This window comes from Drosophila rhopaloa, unplaced genomic scaffold (assembly GCF_018152115.1).
Source record: "Drosophila rhopaloa isolate 14029-0021.01 unplaced genomic scaffold, ASM1815211v1 contig_218, whole genome shotgun sequence".
Lineage (NCBI taxonomy): Eukaryota > Metazoa > Arthropoda > Insecta > Diptera > Drosophilidae > Drosophila > Drosophila rhopaloa.
Genome location: NW_025335104.1, coordinates 563,232 through 579,528, shown reverse-complemented (window position 1 = coordinate 579,528; position 16,297 = coordinate 563,232). Strand labels below are relative to the sequence as shown.

Here is a 16,297-nt window from a genome sequence, read left to right as displayed (position 1 = left end):
CTAAAATCACTCTGTCCAATGATGTCGCATGCATAACATGTGACGTGGAAGGCTGATCTTGATTTAAAGAGGGAGAAAGAATCTCTTGGGGTGGTGGCAACGCTAAACTATTTTCGGACACTGTATATCTATGCAGTAAAACGTGATGCGAGCGGCCACAAACTCGACATTTATTAAATTTGCATTTTGAAACAGTGTGACCCTTTCGCATACAATTGATGCATAAGGAAGCAGATTTTACAAAGTCAAACCTTTGCATTACCGAAAGGCGACCAAACGGACCACAGTTTGCTAGGATATGGTCTCCTGCATTGCAATAGCTACAACTTTGCTGCGATTTACTGTTGGACGAAGAACAAGAAAATGAGCTGCGATTATGTGGCTTGCTCGACATAACTTTATCTTGCTTTGGTTTCGTCGATTCTTCAGCGGATAAATGCTGGTATCGGCGGTTTAACATTTTTTCAAAATCGGACCAAAGCGGTAACCTTTCATAATCTAATTGTTCTTCCCATTTTTGTTTGGTCACTGGGTCTACTCTGTTCAAAACAAGATAGATCAACATTGCATTTGAAATCTTGGTGTCGTCTCCTATCGATAACAAAGAACCGTATATAGATGATACGGTGTCGATAATATTTCTTAAAGACGAAGCTGACTGTTGCGTTATTTTCGGAAGACTAAACAATGTTGAAATATTATTCATAAAAATTAAACATTCGTTATCATACACTTTTTTCAGGCTGATCATAGCCTTTTCATAATTGCTCTCGGTGACTTGGTAGGCCTTAATAGTTCCCAAAGCTTCACCAGAAAGACAAGAAATTAAGTGATTGAATTTTTCTATGACGGGAATGCTGTCGTCTTGATGAACAAGAGTTTCGAAAAGGCTAATGAAATTCTTAAACTCCGAATATTTGCCGCTGAATTTCGGCAATGCCAAATTCGGAAGTCGAGCTCGAGTTGGGGCTACAGAAGCTGATCCAATTATTTTGGTCTCGCTTGCCGTCTTCAAGGCTGAGATAAGCGACATTATTTTTGCCTTGGTAATTATTGAAAGCTCTTCCAACTCTTCTCCGAACTCATCGCCATCATCTAAATCTTCGATCTGTTCTTGTATTTGAGTTGCCTTAATAATAGAAGCATTTAAAATCTCTAGCCGACAAGTTAGTTCTACTTCTTGGATCGGAATCTGGCCGGCTTCTATTCGATCATTTAATCGGCGGATGCTCATCACTGGTTTTTTGAGCTTATTTTTAAGATCCGCAAGAAGTTCAAGAGATTTTGGCTTATCTGGACTCATTTTAATTTATTTTTTTTTTTTTTTTTTTTATATATAAACCACGAAATAAATAAATATATATATAAATAAATTATTTATGCAAGAATAATAATTAATAAAATAAATAAGTTTTAAAAGAGGATAATTGTTCAATTAGAATGACGACAAAATGTTAAATAAATTTTCGAAACAAAATACTAAGAGTAATGACAATTTAATTTAATTATTAAATTTGTTCGAAAAAATTATTTTAATAATTATCCACAACGAAAACGACGAAAAAAAATATTAAATTGAATATCGAGCCACGAGGTATCAAAATTAACAGTGGTTGCAAATGACGGCAAAAATCAGTATACCCGTCCGAATGCAGGGTAGCGCGTCACTTTGATCTTCAGCGCGCCAAACCAAAAGTCCAACAACAATTACAACGATGCTAACGGCAGACAAGCGAAGCGAAAAAGGAAATCGAAAAAGTTAACCGCTGCAGCTGCTTGTATATGAGGACTTATGTATTGGTTATATATAGCGGCTGGGATGATTTTACCAACTATTAATTTTCGAGTTTCAATAAATAAATTGGGGGCGACAGTGATTGCAATAATATAACACAATTATGTAAATGTTGCGTCCAACGGAGGTTCAAATAGGTTATAATGTGTATGTGTATATGTATGTGTATATAATAAATTTTAATATAATTTTTTATTTTTATTTATTATAAATAAATGCATGCACAACTAGCTCTACTATATCGATACGTCTGTGCCAAGAATTGAAAGCGAGGTGCAATTTTTCAGCACAAGACAATAAACAATTAAATTGTTTTTCTTATAAACTCAAGCTTTCAATTTTTTGCACAAATACCTCAGGTTCTGCTTTAGGGTCTTTCAATCCAGCTTCCACTTTCCTTTTGCACATTGAGCAGTCGCAGGGCATCCCTCTGGCAGCAGTTCTTTTTGGCGAACAGAGTATTTCGCGACCGGCACGATATTTTAAGCAGGAGCTGCTGTGTATTTCCTATCCACACCGACACGCCGCGGGCAACAAAATCACTGTGTATATGTGTAATTGAGTGCTTTGAACTCCACTTGCACTTGCACTTTATATATATTTTTTTTGGTTTGTGTGTCACTGTCACTAGTTTCCAAATATTAATAACTTTAACGTCCACCCGGGAGCGCCATGAAAAATTAGATAGTTTTCTAATTATCAAAACCGAGAAAAAACTTGGCGGTGGCTAAAATTATTATTTGCGAAAACGAAAACGGAAAGAAAAGGTGTCGACGGCTCAAATCAATTTCAACGAATACTTCTATATTTTTCGACAAAGTACTTAGAGCCTAGCTTAACGAAGGTTGGCGAAGACGGGGCGATTCGCCGAGAGCGAGAGAAAACTTTATTATGCTCCCGCCTTCGCCCTAAACTAACTTACACTAAACTTCAAGTTTTTTAACAATTTCATTAAATTCAAATTTGCGCGAACAGCCAACCTTGATGTTCTGTAGACTTGGCCGTGGGTTGCCGTTCGAGGACTCAGCTACCTGTGTCTCAATTCGTGACTTGCTCGGTCCCGAACCTCTCGACGTAGCGATCTTGTTCACGGTTGGTTCTCACGGTGGTATATTCTTGACTTTGACTTTCACTAGACGATGTTCATTCGTAGTTTGATGCTCGATGACTGGTCCTGATTCCAGCGCTGGGCCCGTTTATATAGGCCTCCGGGTCCCGTTAATCCTCGGCCATCCCTTTTCTTCTCTCCACTCCAAGGTCCAAAGTCCACGGTTTTACCGTTTGACCTTTCGCCCTCTGCACACGGCACCACACTGAAGTCCTCGCGCATGTCCCTGATCCAGTTACATTCCGAATTTTGCACCAACTCTTTTGCTCTCCGGAGGGTTTCCGGCATCGGCTGTCTGGACAGCGCGTCGGCTACCACATTCAATTGACCCTTTCTGTACGCAACCTCGAAGTCGTATTGTTGTAACTCAAGGGCCCATCTGGCGATTCTTCCGGATGGGCTTTCAATGCTGTTCAGCCATTTTAGCGCCATGTGATCTGTTACCACCTTGAAGTGGTAGCCTTCCAGGTAGGGCCTTAGTTTTCTGATTGCCCACACAATGGCCAAACACTCTTTTTCCGTTGTCGAGTAGTTTTTCTCGGCTCCGTTTAACGTCCGGCTGGAGTATGAGATAACTTTCTCTCCGTCCTCCGTGTTTTGTGTCAGGATCGCGCCTATGCCGTATTCGCTGGCGTCTGTTTGCAGGATGAATGTTCTTCCAAAATCTGGACACGCTAATACTGGGTCAGACACCAGTCTCGCCTTCACCTCCTCGAATGCCTGCTGGTGGTATTGCATCCATACCCACTTTACGCCCTTGCGGAGTAGGTCTGTGAGCGGCTTAACGATGCGTGCGAAGTCTGGTACAAATCGTCGGTACCACGATGCAACCCCTAGGTACTGCCTTAGCTCACGGATGGTTGCAGGTGGTTCTAGGTGGGCTATGGCCGCGACCTTGTCTGGGTTTGTACCGATTCCTTGGCTTGTGACTCGATGTCCTAGGTACAGCAGCTCCTGCTTGAAGAACTGACACTTCTCAGGGTTTATTCTCAGGTTTGCCTCCTTCAGACGGCGAAACACTTCTCTGAGATTGTCCTTGTGTTCTTGCTGAGTGCGTCCGATAACGATTATGTCGTCCTGATACGCGAACGCATGAGGAGACATCTCGGGTCCAATCACTTGGTCCAAGGCCCTTTGAAATGTTGCTGATGCCGAGTGTAATCCGAATTGCATCACTCTCCATTGGAAAAGCCCCTTACCTGGCACTGTGAACGCCGTGAACTTTCTACTTGCTTCTTCTAGAGGAATTTGCCAGTATCCATCCTTTAAATCCAGGCTGCTGATATAGCGTGCTTCTCGTAATTGGTCCAGGATGTAGTTAATACGTGGCATTGGGTACGCGTCCTTCACCGATTTCGCGTTTATCTGTCGGAAGTCGACACATAATCTCCACTTGCCGGTTTTTTTTCTTAACCATTACTATGGGTGAGCTATACGGTTGATGTTCTGTAGACTTGGCCGTGGGTTGCCGTTCGAGGACTCAGCTACCTGTGTCTCAATTCGTGACTTGCTCGGTCCCGAACCTCTCGACGTAGCGATCTTGTTCACGGTTGGTTCTCACGGTGGTATATTCTTGACTTTGACTTTCACTAGACGATGTTCATTCGTAGTTTGATGCTCGATGACTGGTCCTGATTCCAGCGCTGGGCCCGTTTATATAGGCCTCCGGGTCCCGTTAATCCTCGGCCATCCCTTTTCTTCTCTCCACTCCAAGGTCCAAAGTCCACGGTTTTACCGTTTGACCTTTCGCCCTCTGCACACGGCACCACACTGAAGTCCACAGTGCAGCGCTGTACCGTTCCTTCCTTGCTCACGGCACGCCTGCGCTCTCTGGGCTCTCGCTCTGACTAGTGCCGTCTCGCTCTGGCACCTCTCTCCGCTCCGTCTCTCCCAATCTCTCCAAACTCTCTTTGGGTTCGTACTTTGTACTTTCTCTCCTCGTACTCTCCAACTGCTTTCTCCAAACTCTCTTTTCCTGCGTTGCCGTTACTACGCGAAGTAGTTGCGTAAGTAGCAACTGGCAGGTTTTTCATGCAGTTATTTTTGAGATATTTTGTGTGGAGTTATTTAACTCCTCACAGTCCATATATATCCGGCGACTACAAGCTAAATGCCAAAGGATGGACATGCCGACAGCAGTGACCGAATTTGACGTCAAAGAAGCACAGACCCTTCTTTACAAGGAAGCACAGAGGCTGGAGTTCGCGGACGAAATCCATTCATTAAGTTGTAAAAAGACAATAAGCGCAAAAAGCAGATTGACTGGCTTAAACGCATATCTGGACGACAACGGAATACTTCGCACTAAAGGTCGAGTGAATGCAATCGGATATACTATGGACGCGATAATATTGCCACCAGAGAGTCGAGTAACATTCTTATTAGTCCGTTTCTATCACGAAAAATATCACCACCTCGCTCACGAAACCGTGATAAATGATATAAAATCCCAATTTTATATTCTGCGCTTAATCCGTAAGAAAAGCCTGTCAATTATGTAAAAATCGTAGCGCAATGCCACAGCCTCTACAAATGGCCGCGGTTCCAAAAGCTAGGTTGGCAAGTTTTGAAAAACCATTCACGTGCACCGGCGTCGATTATTTTGGGCCTATCCTAGTCAACGTTGGAAGAGGCAAAGAGAAGAGATGGGTTGCGCTGTTTACCTGCTTAACCCTGCGTGCAGTCCACTTTGAGATCGATCACAGCCTCGATACAAGCTCCTGTGTGATGTGTTTCACTAATTTCATGGCACTTCGTGGGACACCAAGAGAAATTTATTCCGATAATGGCACTAATTTTAAGGCCACTGAAAAGACATTGCGAGAGGAGCTGATCAAGATCGACTTTGATAAAATCGCAATCAAGTTTGATGGCATTAAATGGCTATTTAACCCTCCAGGAGCACCCCATATGGGCGGTGCTTGGGAAAGATTAGTCCGGACTACAAAAACAGTCCTAAAAAACATCTGCCCGAATTACTCATTCAACGACGAAAGCCTGAGGTGTGCTCTAATGGAAGCACAGTTCATCATTATATCCTGTCTGCCTGTCCACATCCTTTTCCGTTGACTCCGGCTTTGTCCTGACGATTAAACGGATTTCCGCAATCCCGATCCTTTATTCGTCCACTGCTTGAGACCTGCCTGTATTTCCGTCCTCGTTCGTTTTTTGTGTCTCCTCCTGCTGCTTTAGATCGCTGATGTGCACTGTGCGTTGCTTCTTGCTTCTTTGGTGGCGAATTTTGCAGATTACGGGGGACACAAAATCGACTACCTGATATGGACCATCATATCTCGGCGCTAGTTTAGCCGCGAAGCCTTCCGCCGCTTTAGACAAATGGTGCTCCTTGGCCCAGACGACATCGCCGATTTGTGGATTCCACCGTCTCCTTCTGAGGTTGTAGTGCCTGGCTTGATCCTGTGCTGCCTTTTCCAAATTTCGTCGGACAATTTCGAAGATTTCCTTCAGTTTTTCGGCATTCCCCTCTGGTGACTCTGTGTGCCTCCCTGTGCCCAGCGTTTCTCTGTCGTACAACGCGTTTGGCAGCCGCGGTTCTCTGCCCTGCGTTAGAAATGAAGGCGAGTATCCTGTGGACTCGGATATGCTTGAGTTAACTGCTAGCATTATCTCTGGCCACTTTTCGTCCCAGTTCCTTTGGTTTTGTCCGGCAAACTGTGCGATCATGGTTTTTACGGTTCGATTCGCGCGCTCGGTGGGATTTTCTTGAGGAGTGTATGGTGCTGTGAACTGTTGTTTTATTCCCATGTCGTGAAGAAACTTCTTAAATGCCCGACTGGCAAACTGCACCCCGTTGTCTGTAATCACCACTTTTGGAACTCCAAATCGAGCGATTATCCGTTCTTTAAACGCCTTTTGCAGGGTTTCTGCTGTAGCAGTTCGTAATGGCACTAATTCTGTCCATTTTGAGAAACGGTCGATTAGAACCAATAACATTTGGTTACCGTGCTTCGATCTTGGCAGGGGTCCAACAAAATCCGCGCACACCGTTGCCCATGGTTCCTCAGGGACTTGTGTCAGCATCTTACCCGCCGCCTGACGCTGGTTTGGCTTAAATTTTAGGCACTCTTCGCATTTCTGAACGTATGCTCTCGCGTCCCTCTGCATTCCTGGCCAGTAGTATCTGGCAGCTAGACGGGCAATCGTCTTTCGGCTTCCTACATGGCCGGCGGCTGGGGCATCGTGATTTTCTTGCAGGACCTTTTCCCTTAGCTCCTTGGGGACGCACAACTTCCATGCCACCACATCCTCGTTGCCAGCTCTGTGTGGGATCTGCCTGTACAGTGTTTCGCCGTCGAACACATAGTCCGGGAATTTCTGCGGGTGTGTCTTTATCTTCTCGCGCATGTCCCTGATCCAGTTACATTCCGAATTTTGCACCAACTCTTTTGCTCTCCGGAGGGTTTCCGGCATCGGCTGTCTGGACAGCGCGTCGGCTACCACATTCAATTGACCCTTTCTGTACGCAACCTCGAAGTCGTATTGTTGTAACTCAAGGGCCCATCTGGCGATTCTTCCGGATGGGCTTTCAATGCTGTTCAGCCATTTTAGCGCCATGTGATCTGTTACCACCTTGAAGTGGTAGCCTTCCAGGTAGGGCCTTAGTTTTCTGATTGCCCACACAATGGCCAAACACTCTTTTTCCGTTGTCGAGTAGTTTTTCTCGGCTCCGTTTAACGTCCGGCTGGAGTATGAGATAACTTTCTCTCCGTCCTCCGTGTTTTGTGTCAGGATCGCGCCTATGCCGTATTCGCTGGCGTCTGTTTGCAGGATGAATGTTCTTCCAAAATCTGGACACGCTAATACTGGGTCAGACACCAGTCTCGCCTTCACCTCCTCGAATGCCTGCTGGTGGTATTGCGTCCATACCCACTTTACGCCCTTGCGGAGTAGGTCTGTGAGCGGCTTAACGATGCGTGCGAAGTCTGGTACAAATCGTCGGTACCACGATGCAACCCCTAGGTACTGCCTTAGCTCACGGATGGTTGCAGGTGGTTCTAGGTGGGCTATGGCCGCGACCTTGTCTGGGTTTGTACCGATTCCTTGGCTTGTGACTCGATGTCCTAGGTACAGCAGCTCCTGCTTGAAGAACTGACACTTCTCAGGGTTTATTCTCAGGTTTGCCTCCTTCAGACGGCGAAACACTTCTCTGAGATTGTCCTTGTGTTCTTGCTGAGTGCGTCCGATAACGATTATGTCGTCCTGATACGCGAACGCATGAGGAGACATCTCGGGTCCAATCACTTGGTCCAAGGCCCTTTGAAATGTTGCTGATGCCGAGTGTAATCCGAATTGCATCACTCTCCATTGGAAAAGCCCCTTACCTGGCACTGTGAACGCCGTGAACTTTCTACTTGCTTCTTCTAGAGGAATTTGCCAGTATCCATCCTTTAAATCCAGGCTGCTGATATAGCGTGCTTCTCGTAATTGGTCCAGGATGTAGTTAATACGTGGCATTGGGTACGCGTCCTTCACCGATTTCGCGTTTATCTGTCGGAAGTCGACACATAATCTCCACTTGCCGGTTTTTTTTCTTAACCATTACTATGGGTGAGCTATACGGGCTCTTCGAGTGTTCTATGAAACCCATTTCCAGAAGTTCATCCACCTTTGTATTGATCTCCCCTTGAACTTTAGGGTTCTTAGGGTAGTATCTTTGTTTTATAGGTTTGTCGTCCTTCATGGTGATCTGGTGCTCGGACACATTCGAAGTTCCGCTCATTGTTTGGAATTCTGCCAGCTATGCTTCTAGGAATTGCTCGATGTTTCCTTCCTCGCTGTCTTCGTGAACAACTGCCACTGACAATTTTTCCTCCAGCCATCCGTTGTGTCTGTTCCTGGCCGGTATGCGGATTTCGTGACCTGCGCACTTTATCTCAGCCCCAACCTGTGTGAGAAAATTCCAGCCCAGCACCAGTGCGTCTACTACTCCTGGTAATATCAGCAGGCTCATGGTCAGTCGTTTGTTGCCGAATGCGACTTCTACCTCGAGCTGCGCGCTTATTCCGCTGCACCTTCCGTCTGCCAACCTAACTTGCCGTCTCGTCCGTGTAATCTTTCCTAGAGCAGCCAGATTGTCCGCCAGCTCTTCGCTAATAAAGCTCGCTGTTGCCCCGGTGTCGATTGTGGCTTTGTACGAGTTTCCACCAATCGTCACCGCTGCGGACAACTGCTGCTCCTCTTCGATTAGCCTGCCAGTTAGATTGGAGAGGAATCCGCGTACGACCCCCGCTCGCCTCTCTGCGGCTGGGATCGCTGGCCATTTTCCGCTCTCTGACAGCATTCCATGCATCTCACTCCCACCTTTCCGCATATCCAGCAGAATAGCATTCGCTGGTTTCGGCAACCTCTTGCCCAATGCCCGTGTCCGCCACATTTGCGACATGCCTCCTGTGGGTTGGTTATGTATTCTTGGGTTTGGTTGCTTCCTGCTGTCGCGCTTTGTGGTCTCTGGGTAGTGTTTGGTGGTCTCCATTGGTATTGGTATGCTGCCTTTGATATTCTGTTTTCTGCGTGTTTCGCGACGTTTCGGCTGGCCTGCCTTGCCTGCTGGTATCCTCGCATCTTCTACATGTCACCGGAGGCGGGACTGTCGTCTTTGTCCTGCTGAACTTATTTTCCTGAGAGAACATTTCCCGCTCCTTTTCGAGCTCTTCGTATTCTGTGGCCAGGATCATGAGGGCTTCCAGGTCGTCGATCTTGTACGTTCTGAGGGAAATTCGTAGGTCAGGTGTGCTGTTCTCCCTTATGACCTCGAGTACTTTCCCCGGACTGTACCCGAGTGGCCTTATCATGGTCTGCATGTCCACCATGTAATCCTTGAATGGCTCTCTGAATCCCTGCTTCCGAGCTTTGACTTGGTCCTCTAGTTTCGCCAAATATCCTCTGGGCAGGAAGAACGTTTGGAAACTCTCAATAAAGTCTTCCCACGTTTTCCAGTGCTGGTTGTTCGAGATAAACCACTTTAATGCTCTGCCTTGTAGTAGTTCTGGCATTGCTCGCGGTACCATGTCTAAGTCCAACCCGTAGGTGCTCGCGGACCATTCCACCTGTTCCAAGAATTCAAGGGGTTTCTCTGTGCCCTCGAATCTAAAAGACCATTCTCTGACCTGCTTCGCGACTTTAGCGTAGTCGGGCTCGCTAGGTCTTTGTGCCTTCGGGGCTGTCTTTCTATCTTGAATTGAATCTCTTCGCTGGCCCTCTTGTTGCATCTCTTCAATGCTAAGGCCTGTCCATGCGTCTTCTCCCTCGGGGTTTGTTAATTTTAGACCTGGTTTTTCTGGGTACATAGCTTCTAGTTCGTACCAGAGTTCTTTGAGTTCTGGGTTGTTTTCCGTCCCATTGTAGTATTCCACCAAGGCTTTCCGCATTTCTTCAGTTCTACCCGTCAAGGAAATGCGTAGCCTTTGTGCCACATTGGTGAAATCCTCTTTCTTGAGGCGGTAGATCCAGCTTCTCCCCATTCTGGTGTTTTGTGTTTTTCTTACTGCCGGGACAATCACGTTTTTGGGCGCCAGATGTAACGAACTGTTTTTTTATGGTTTGCTCGCTACGAAATTCGTGCGGCTAGCTCAGTAGAATTTGTGCGTTCGTCCCACCAAATTTATATTAAACGTGACCGCCCGGTTAACAGTAACAAAACTTCAGAATTCAGTTAAGGAGGCGTTTATTTACGGCTCTGGTTGACAATATTTGAATATATCTTGCGTGGGTGATGCTCCTGCGTCGCCGCTCGGTGATTCCTCGCTGCTGATGGTCCTAGTCGCTCCGAGTACTTTCGCTGCCGCTCATAGACGAGGGCGTGGAGTTGGACCGTTGGGCTTAGGGAAGCGTCACCGTTCTCAGACTAGGGTGAACAGGCACCACGCTCGCAAGACCTTCGTCCTGCCAGCCGCAGCCTCCTGTCCCTTGCTCTGTCCCGGCCGGTCCCACTAGACGCTCACTCAGTTTCCTTTGACGCTCTGGTACTACGGCCAGATCACGTCAGCAGTCCCTATAGCCAGCGCCCAGAGAAAGACGAACGTTCCACCCTGGCCTTCCCTCCCGACTGTTGCGATCGTATCTGAGGCTTGGCTCTTGTTGCGGTCTCTGGCGGCTTGTCTGCGTCGTCGTCCTGCGCGACTGGCGCAGTTAGTCTGATCGGTATTACAGCCAATGCAGCTAACTGACCGGTATTACAGCCAACTTAGACGCACACGGTTATAATAAATTGGTATTACAGCCAATGTAGCCGGACTGATTGGTATTACAGCCGGCACAGCTAGCCTGATCGGTATTACAGCCAATGCAGCTAAACTGACCGGTATTACAGCCAACTTCGTCGGACTACTCGGTATTACAGCCAACCTTGATGTTCTGTAGACTTGGCCGTGGGTTGCCGTTCGAGGACTCAGCTACCTGTGTCTCAATTCGTGACTTGCTCGGTCCCGAACCTCTCGACGTAGCGATCTTGTTCACGGTTGGTTCTCACGGTGGTATATTCTTGACTTTGACTTTCACTAGACGATGTTCATTCGTAGTTTGATGCTCGATGACTGGTCCTGATTCCAGCGCTGGGCCCGTTTATATAGGCCTCCGGGTCCCGTTAATCCTCGGCCATCCCTTTTCTTCTCTCCACTCCAAGGTCCAAAGTCCACGGTTTTACCGTTTGACCTTTCGCCCTCTGCACACGGCACCACACTGAAGTCCACAGTGCAGCGCTGTACCGTTCCTTCCTTGCTCACGGCACGCCTGCGCTCTCTGGGCTCTCGCTCTGACTAGTGCCGTCTCGCTCTGGCACCTCTCTCCGCTCCGTCTCTCCCAATCTCTCCAAACTCTCTTTGGGTTCGTACTTTGTACTTTCTCTCCTCGTACTCTCCAACTGCTTTCTCCAAACTCTCTTTTCCTGCGTTGCCGTTACTACGCGAAGTAGTTGCGTAAGTAGCAACTGGCAGGTTTTTCATGCAGTTATTTTTGAGATATTTTGTGTGGAGTTATTTAACTCCTCACAGTCCATATATATCCGGCGACTACAAGCTAAATGCCAAAGGATGGACATGCCGACAGCAGTGACCGAATTTGACGTCAAAGAAGCACAGACCCTTCTTTACAAGGAAGCACAGAGGCTGGAGTTCGCGGACGAAATCCATTCATTAAGTTGTAAAAAGACAATAAGCGCAAAAAGCAGATTGACTGGCTTAAACGCATATCTGGACGACAACGGAATACTTCGCACTAAAGGTCGAGTGAATGCAATCGGATATACTATGGACGCGATAATATTGCCACCAGAGAGTCGAGTAACATTCTTATTAGTCCGTTTCTATCACGAAAAATATCACCACCTCGCTCACGAAACCGTGATAAATGATATAAAATCCCAATTTTATATTCTGCGCTTAATCCGTAAGAAAAGCCTGTCAATTATGTAAAAATCGTAGCGCAATGCCACAGCCTCTACAAATGGCCGCGGTTCCAAAAGCTAGGTTGGCAAGTTTTGAAAAACCATTCACGTGCACCGGCGTCGATTATTTTGGGCCTATCCTAGTCAACGTTGGAAGAGGCAAAGAGAAGAGATGGGTTGCGCTGTTTACCTGCTTAACCCTGCGTGCAGTCCACTTTGAGATCGATCACAGCCTCGATACAAGCTCCTGTGTGATGTGTTTCACTAATTTCATGGCACTTCGTGGGACACCAAGAGAAATTTATTCCGATAATGGCACTAATTTTAAGGCCACTGAAAAGACATTGCGAGAGGAGCTGATCAAGATCGACTTTGATAAAATCGCAATCAAGTTTGATGGCATTAAATGGCTATTTAACCCTCCAGGAGCACCCCATATGGGCGGTGCTTGGGAAAGATTAGTCCGGACTACAAAAACAGTCCTAAAAAACATCTGCCCGAATTACTCATTCAACGACGAAAGCCTGAGGTGTGCTCTAATGGAAGCACAGTTCATCATTAACTCACGTCCCTTAACTTTCGTCAGCCTGGACTCCGAGGACGACTCTGCGTTGACTCCGAACCACCTGCTAATGGGTTCATCGAATGGTTACAAGCCGATCAAGGAAGAGAAGATTAACCTAAGACGTCATTGGAACGAGGTAAAACTCTTTGGAGATCGCTTTTGGCAACGCTGGGTGAAGGAGTTTACACCAGTGCTCACTAGACGCGCTAAATGGTTTTAAAAGTGTCCCCCAATATCAGTTGGAAGCGTGGTCATTGTCATCGATGAAAACTTGCCTCGAAATCTATGGCTTAAAGGACGCGTGATCAACACTTTTCCTGCCAAGGACGGACAAGTTCGTCGAGCCACTATTAAAACGCAGCATGGTGTTCTCGATCGACCAGCTACGAAGATTGCGGTTCTAGATGTCGGCTTAGAAGATGGTAACTGACCACCCTAGGATCAATTACAGGAGGGGGAATGTTGCCGCCATAATTTAAATTTAATTTTGATTTCTTTTTGTTATATATAAGCACTCGATATAAACATCGAGATATATCTGTAAGGAATATCGATCTCATTTTACGTTGTTAAGAACCATCTCAAAAAATGACATAAGCGAAATAAGAGAAGGAGAAAAGACAAAGTTTTTAAGCGTGCTCCGCAACGCAAACTGTAATTCACATCGATTCGGAAGCTGAAATTTAAATAAAGTTAATTTTCAATACATAGTTTACTGCTCTCCGTCTGTGCTTTCGAGTGAGTGGTGTGGGCTGCTGTAAAAACAATTTAGTTTCGCTGTCAACATTCTTAAAAACTTTGTGCACAACCGGTTGCCGTTATAACTGTACAATTACGAAGCGACGCATTTCCAATTAGCCATAATATTGTGAAATCGCGATCGCATCCCTTTCTTGAACGTAAGGTGAGAAAAACGTAATACGTAAACGGAGCCAAAAAACCACAGAAATTACGCACACAAATACAATTCCGCCACACGCCAAGTTCACATAACCCTAAAAAGTTAATTGAGATGAGCAAAGAAGTGTGTAGAATATGCAAGAAAAAAGCGATAGGAACTGAGGAAAGCTGGGTTCAATGCGACAGTTGTGATAGTTGGTACCACTTTCAGTGCGCAGGTGTCGGCTACGACGTCGAGGATACGGATTGGATACGGAGTTGTGACCTGTGTCTTGCTGGAGGTAGCTCCGAAAACCCACCTGGAAGGATGAGGAGCGATGATGCGATCACCGCCTCAAAATCATTTCGACATCTCCAACTCATTATCCGTAAACCAAAATAAGCCACAGCTGGACGCGCTCATCGAAATGGATAAACCCAGCGGCGGACAGATTATCCCAGACGATAATTCTAACGTTAACAAAAGCAAGCTAATGCTCGACATGTTGGAAGAAAAGAAAGCTTCCGAACAGAGATTTATTGAGGAGAAGTAGAAAATTTTACTACAAATGAATATGCAAGACGGATCGACAGACGGGCTATTTCAGGCGACTCCCGCATCACCGTCCAGTTCCCAAATCGCTGCAAGACAAGCTATACCCAAGGAGCTTCCTTCCTTCAGCGGGGATCCTGAGGAGTGGCCAATGTTTATCAGTACATTTGAGCACAGCACTTCCGCAGCAGGATTCTCCAATGTTGAAAACATGCTCCTTCTACAAAAGTGCCTAAAAGGTAGGGCTCGCGAAATGGTGAAGGATAAGCTTCTACTTCCTAGCCTAGTTCCGGAAGTAATGAGCACGCTGAAAATGTTCTTCGGCAGACCCGAGCACATCCTGGAGAGGATGATCGACAAGGTGAGGAAGCTACCGCCACCCAAAGAAAAATTGGAATCCATAATAGAGTACGCGCTCGCAGTACGCAACATTTGCGCCACGATCGAAGCTTGCAGCCTACAAGCGCACTTAAACAACCCAATGTTAGTGAAGGAGCTTGTAGACAAACTTCCAAGTAACCACAAACTAAACTGGGCGATGCAACCCCGCGACGAATCGGTCCCTCCCATTAAAGCTTTCAGCGACTGGCTCTACAAAATAGCGCAGGCGGCGTCGACTGTCGTGACACCATTTTCTCACAGGACTAGTTCTGTGAATACCCATAATAGCTGCGCAGCCAGTTCGAGCCAAGGATCTACAGTCCAGCAACAGCCTAATCGAAAGTGCATTGCATGCGAGTCCACAAATCATTGGGTAACACAATGCGAACAATTTAAAACCAGCGCGGTAGAACAGAGATGGCAAGTCGCTAAAGCCGGAAAGGCCTGCTTTCGATGCCTAAAGGTTCATCGAAACAATTATCGACCAAAGGAGTGCGGAGTAAATGGTTGTACAAGAAAACATCACCCTCTACTCCACTCGGAAAGTGTTCCCAATACAACCAACGAAGCGGGAAATCAAAGACATGTAAGCACACACCATGGCGACGTAGAAGGAAACCAGTTCTTCCGAATCGTACCCGTAACTCTGCATTACGCTGACAAAAAAATCGAAATTTTCGCTTTTCTGGATGAAGGATCATCTGTTACCCTAATCGACTCATCAATTTTTGACAAGCTCGATATAAAAGGTACACCGTCACCGATTTGTTTACAGTGGACTGGAGAAACAACCCGGTTCGAAAATACATCCGTGCAAGCATCAATCCAAATCTCAGGCTTTAGCTCCGAAACACGTTACTGGCTCAACAACGTTCATACTGTGAAAAACATTGCACTGCCAAACCAAACATAGTTTACTGCTCTCCGTCTGTGCTTTCGAGGGAGTGGTGTGGGCTGCTGTAAAAACAATTTAGTTTCACTCTCAACAGTTCCTTTATGTTGTATAACCAAACAAGCTTATGGTCAGAGCATATTTTAAAACTTCTTCCAAAGAGATAGGGGCAGAAATACTGAGTCGCCCATACAATAGCTCATAATTCTTTTTCTTTTTTTTTTGTCTAAATATAATAGACAATGGGTACCTATTATGTCGTGAAATTCATTATTCATACAACGCTGAAATGTAGCGGGTGCGTTTTTAAGACCAAAGGACATTCATAGTGACCTTTCTTAGTAGAAAATGCAGTTTTCTGAATAGAGTCTGGGTCCATTTCAATTTGATGGAACCCTTTAGCAAGATCTAATGTTGTAAGTTACAGATTCACCTATTGTTTCAATTTTAGTAGAATTATTTTTAATTGGGTATTCAAAGAAGTTTTCGTTAATTAAATTTATGCTTGATCCTGTATCTATAAGACAGAAGCATAGTTTATTATCAATTTTGATTTTTATGGCTGTTGTGTTTCGTCCGAGGCTGTTGTCTGAAAATTTTCCAATGTGTCCATTGGTTTAGATTTGCGTTGTTGATCTGATTCTGAAACTCGGGGACGTTTTTGGGGAATATTGGTACACTGAGTACTCTGGCTACCCTGTCCTTGATTATTTTGAGAATTTTT

The 16,297-nt window shown here is 45.8% G+C and overlaps 1 protein-coding gene across 1 annotated transcript; it reads right to left on the bottom strand.

Moving 5' to 3' along the window:
- Positions 1-8,661: 8,661 nt before the first annotated feature.
- On the bottom strand, positions 8,662-9,306 carry LOC123037917. Its single transcript, XM_044460772.1, has one exon. The coding sequence runs from the start codon at positions 9,304-9,306 to the stop codon at positions 8,662-8,664; it is 645 nt and encodes a 214-aa protein (XP_044316707.1).
- Between the last annotated feature and the right edge of the window lie 6,991 nt (positions 9,307-16,297).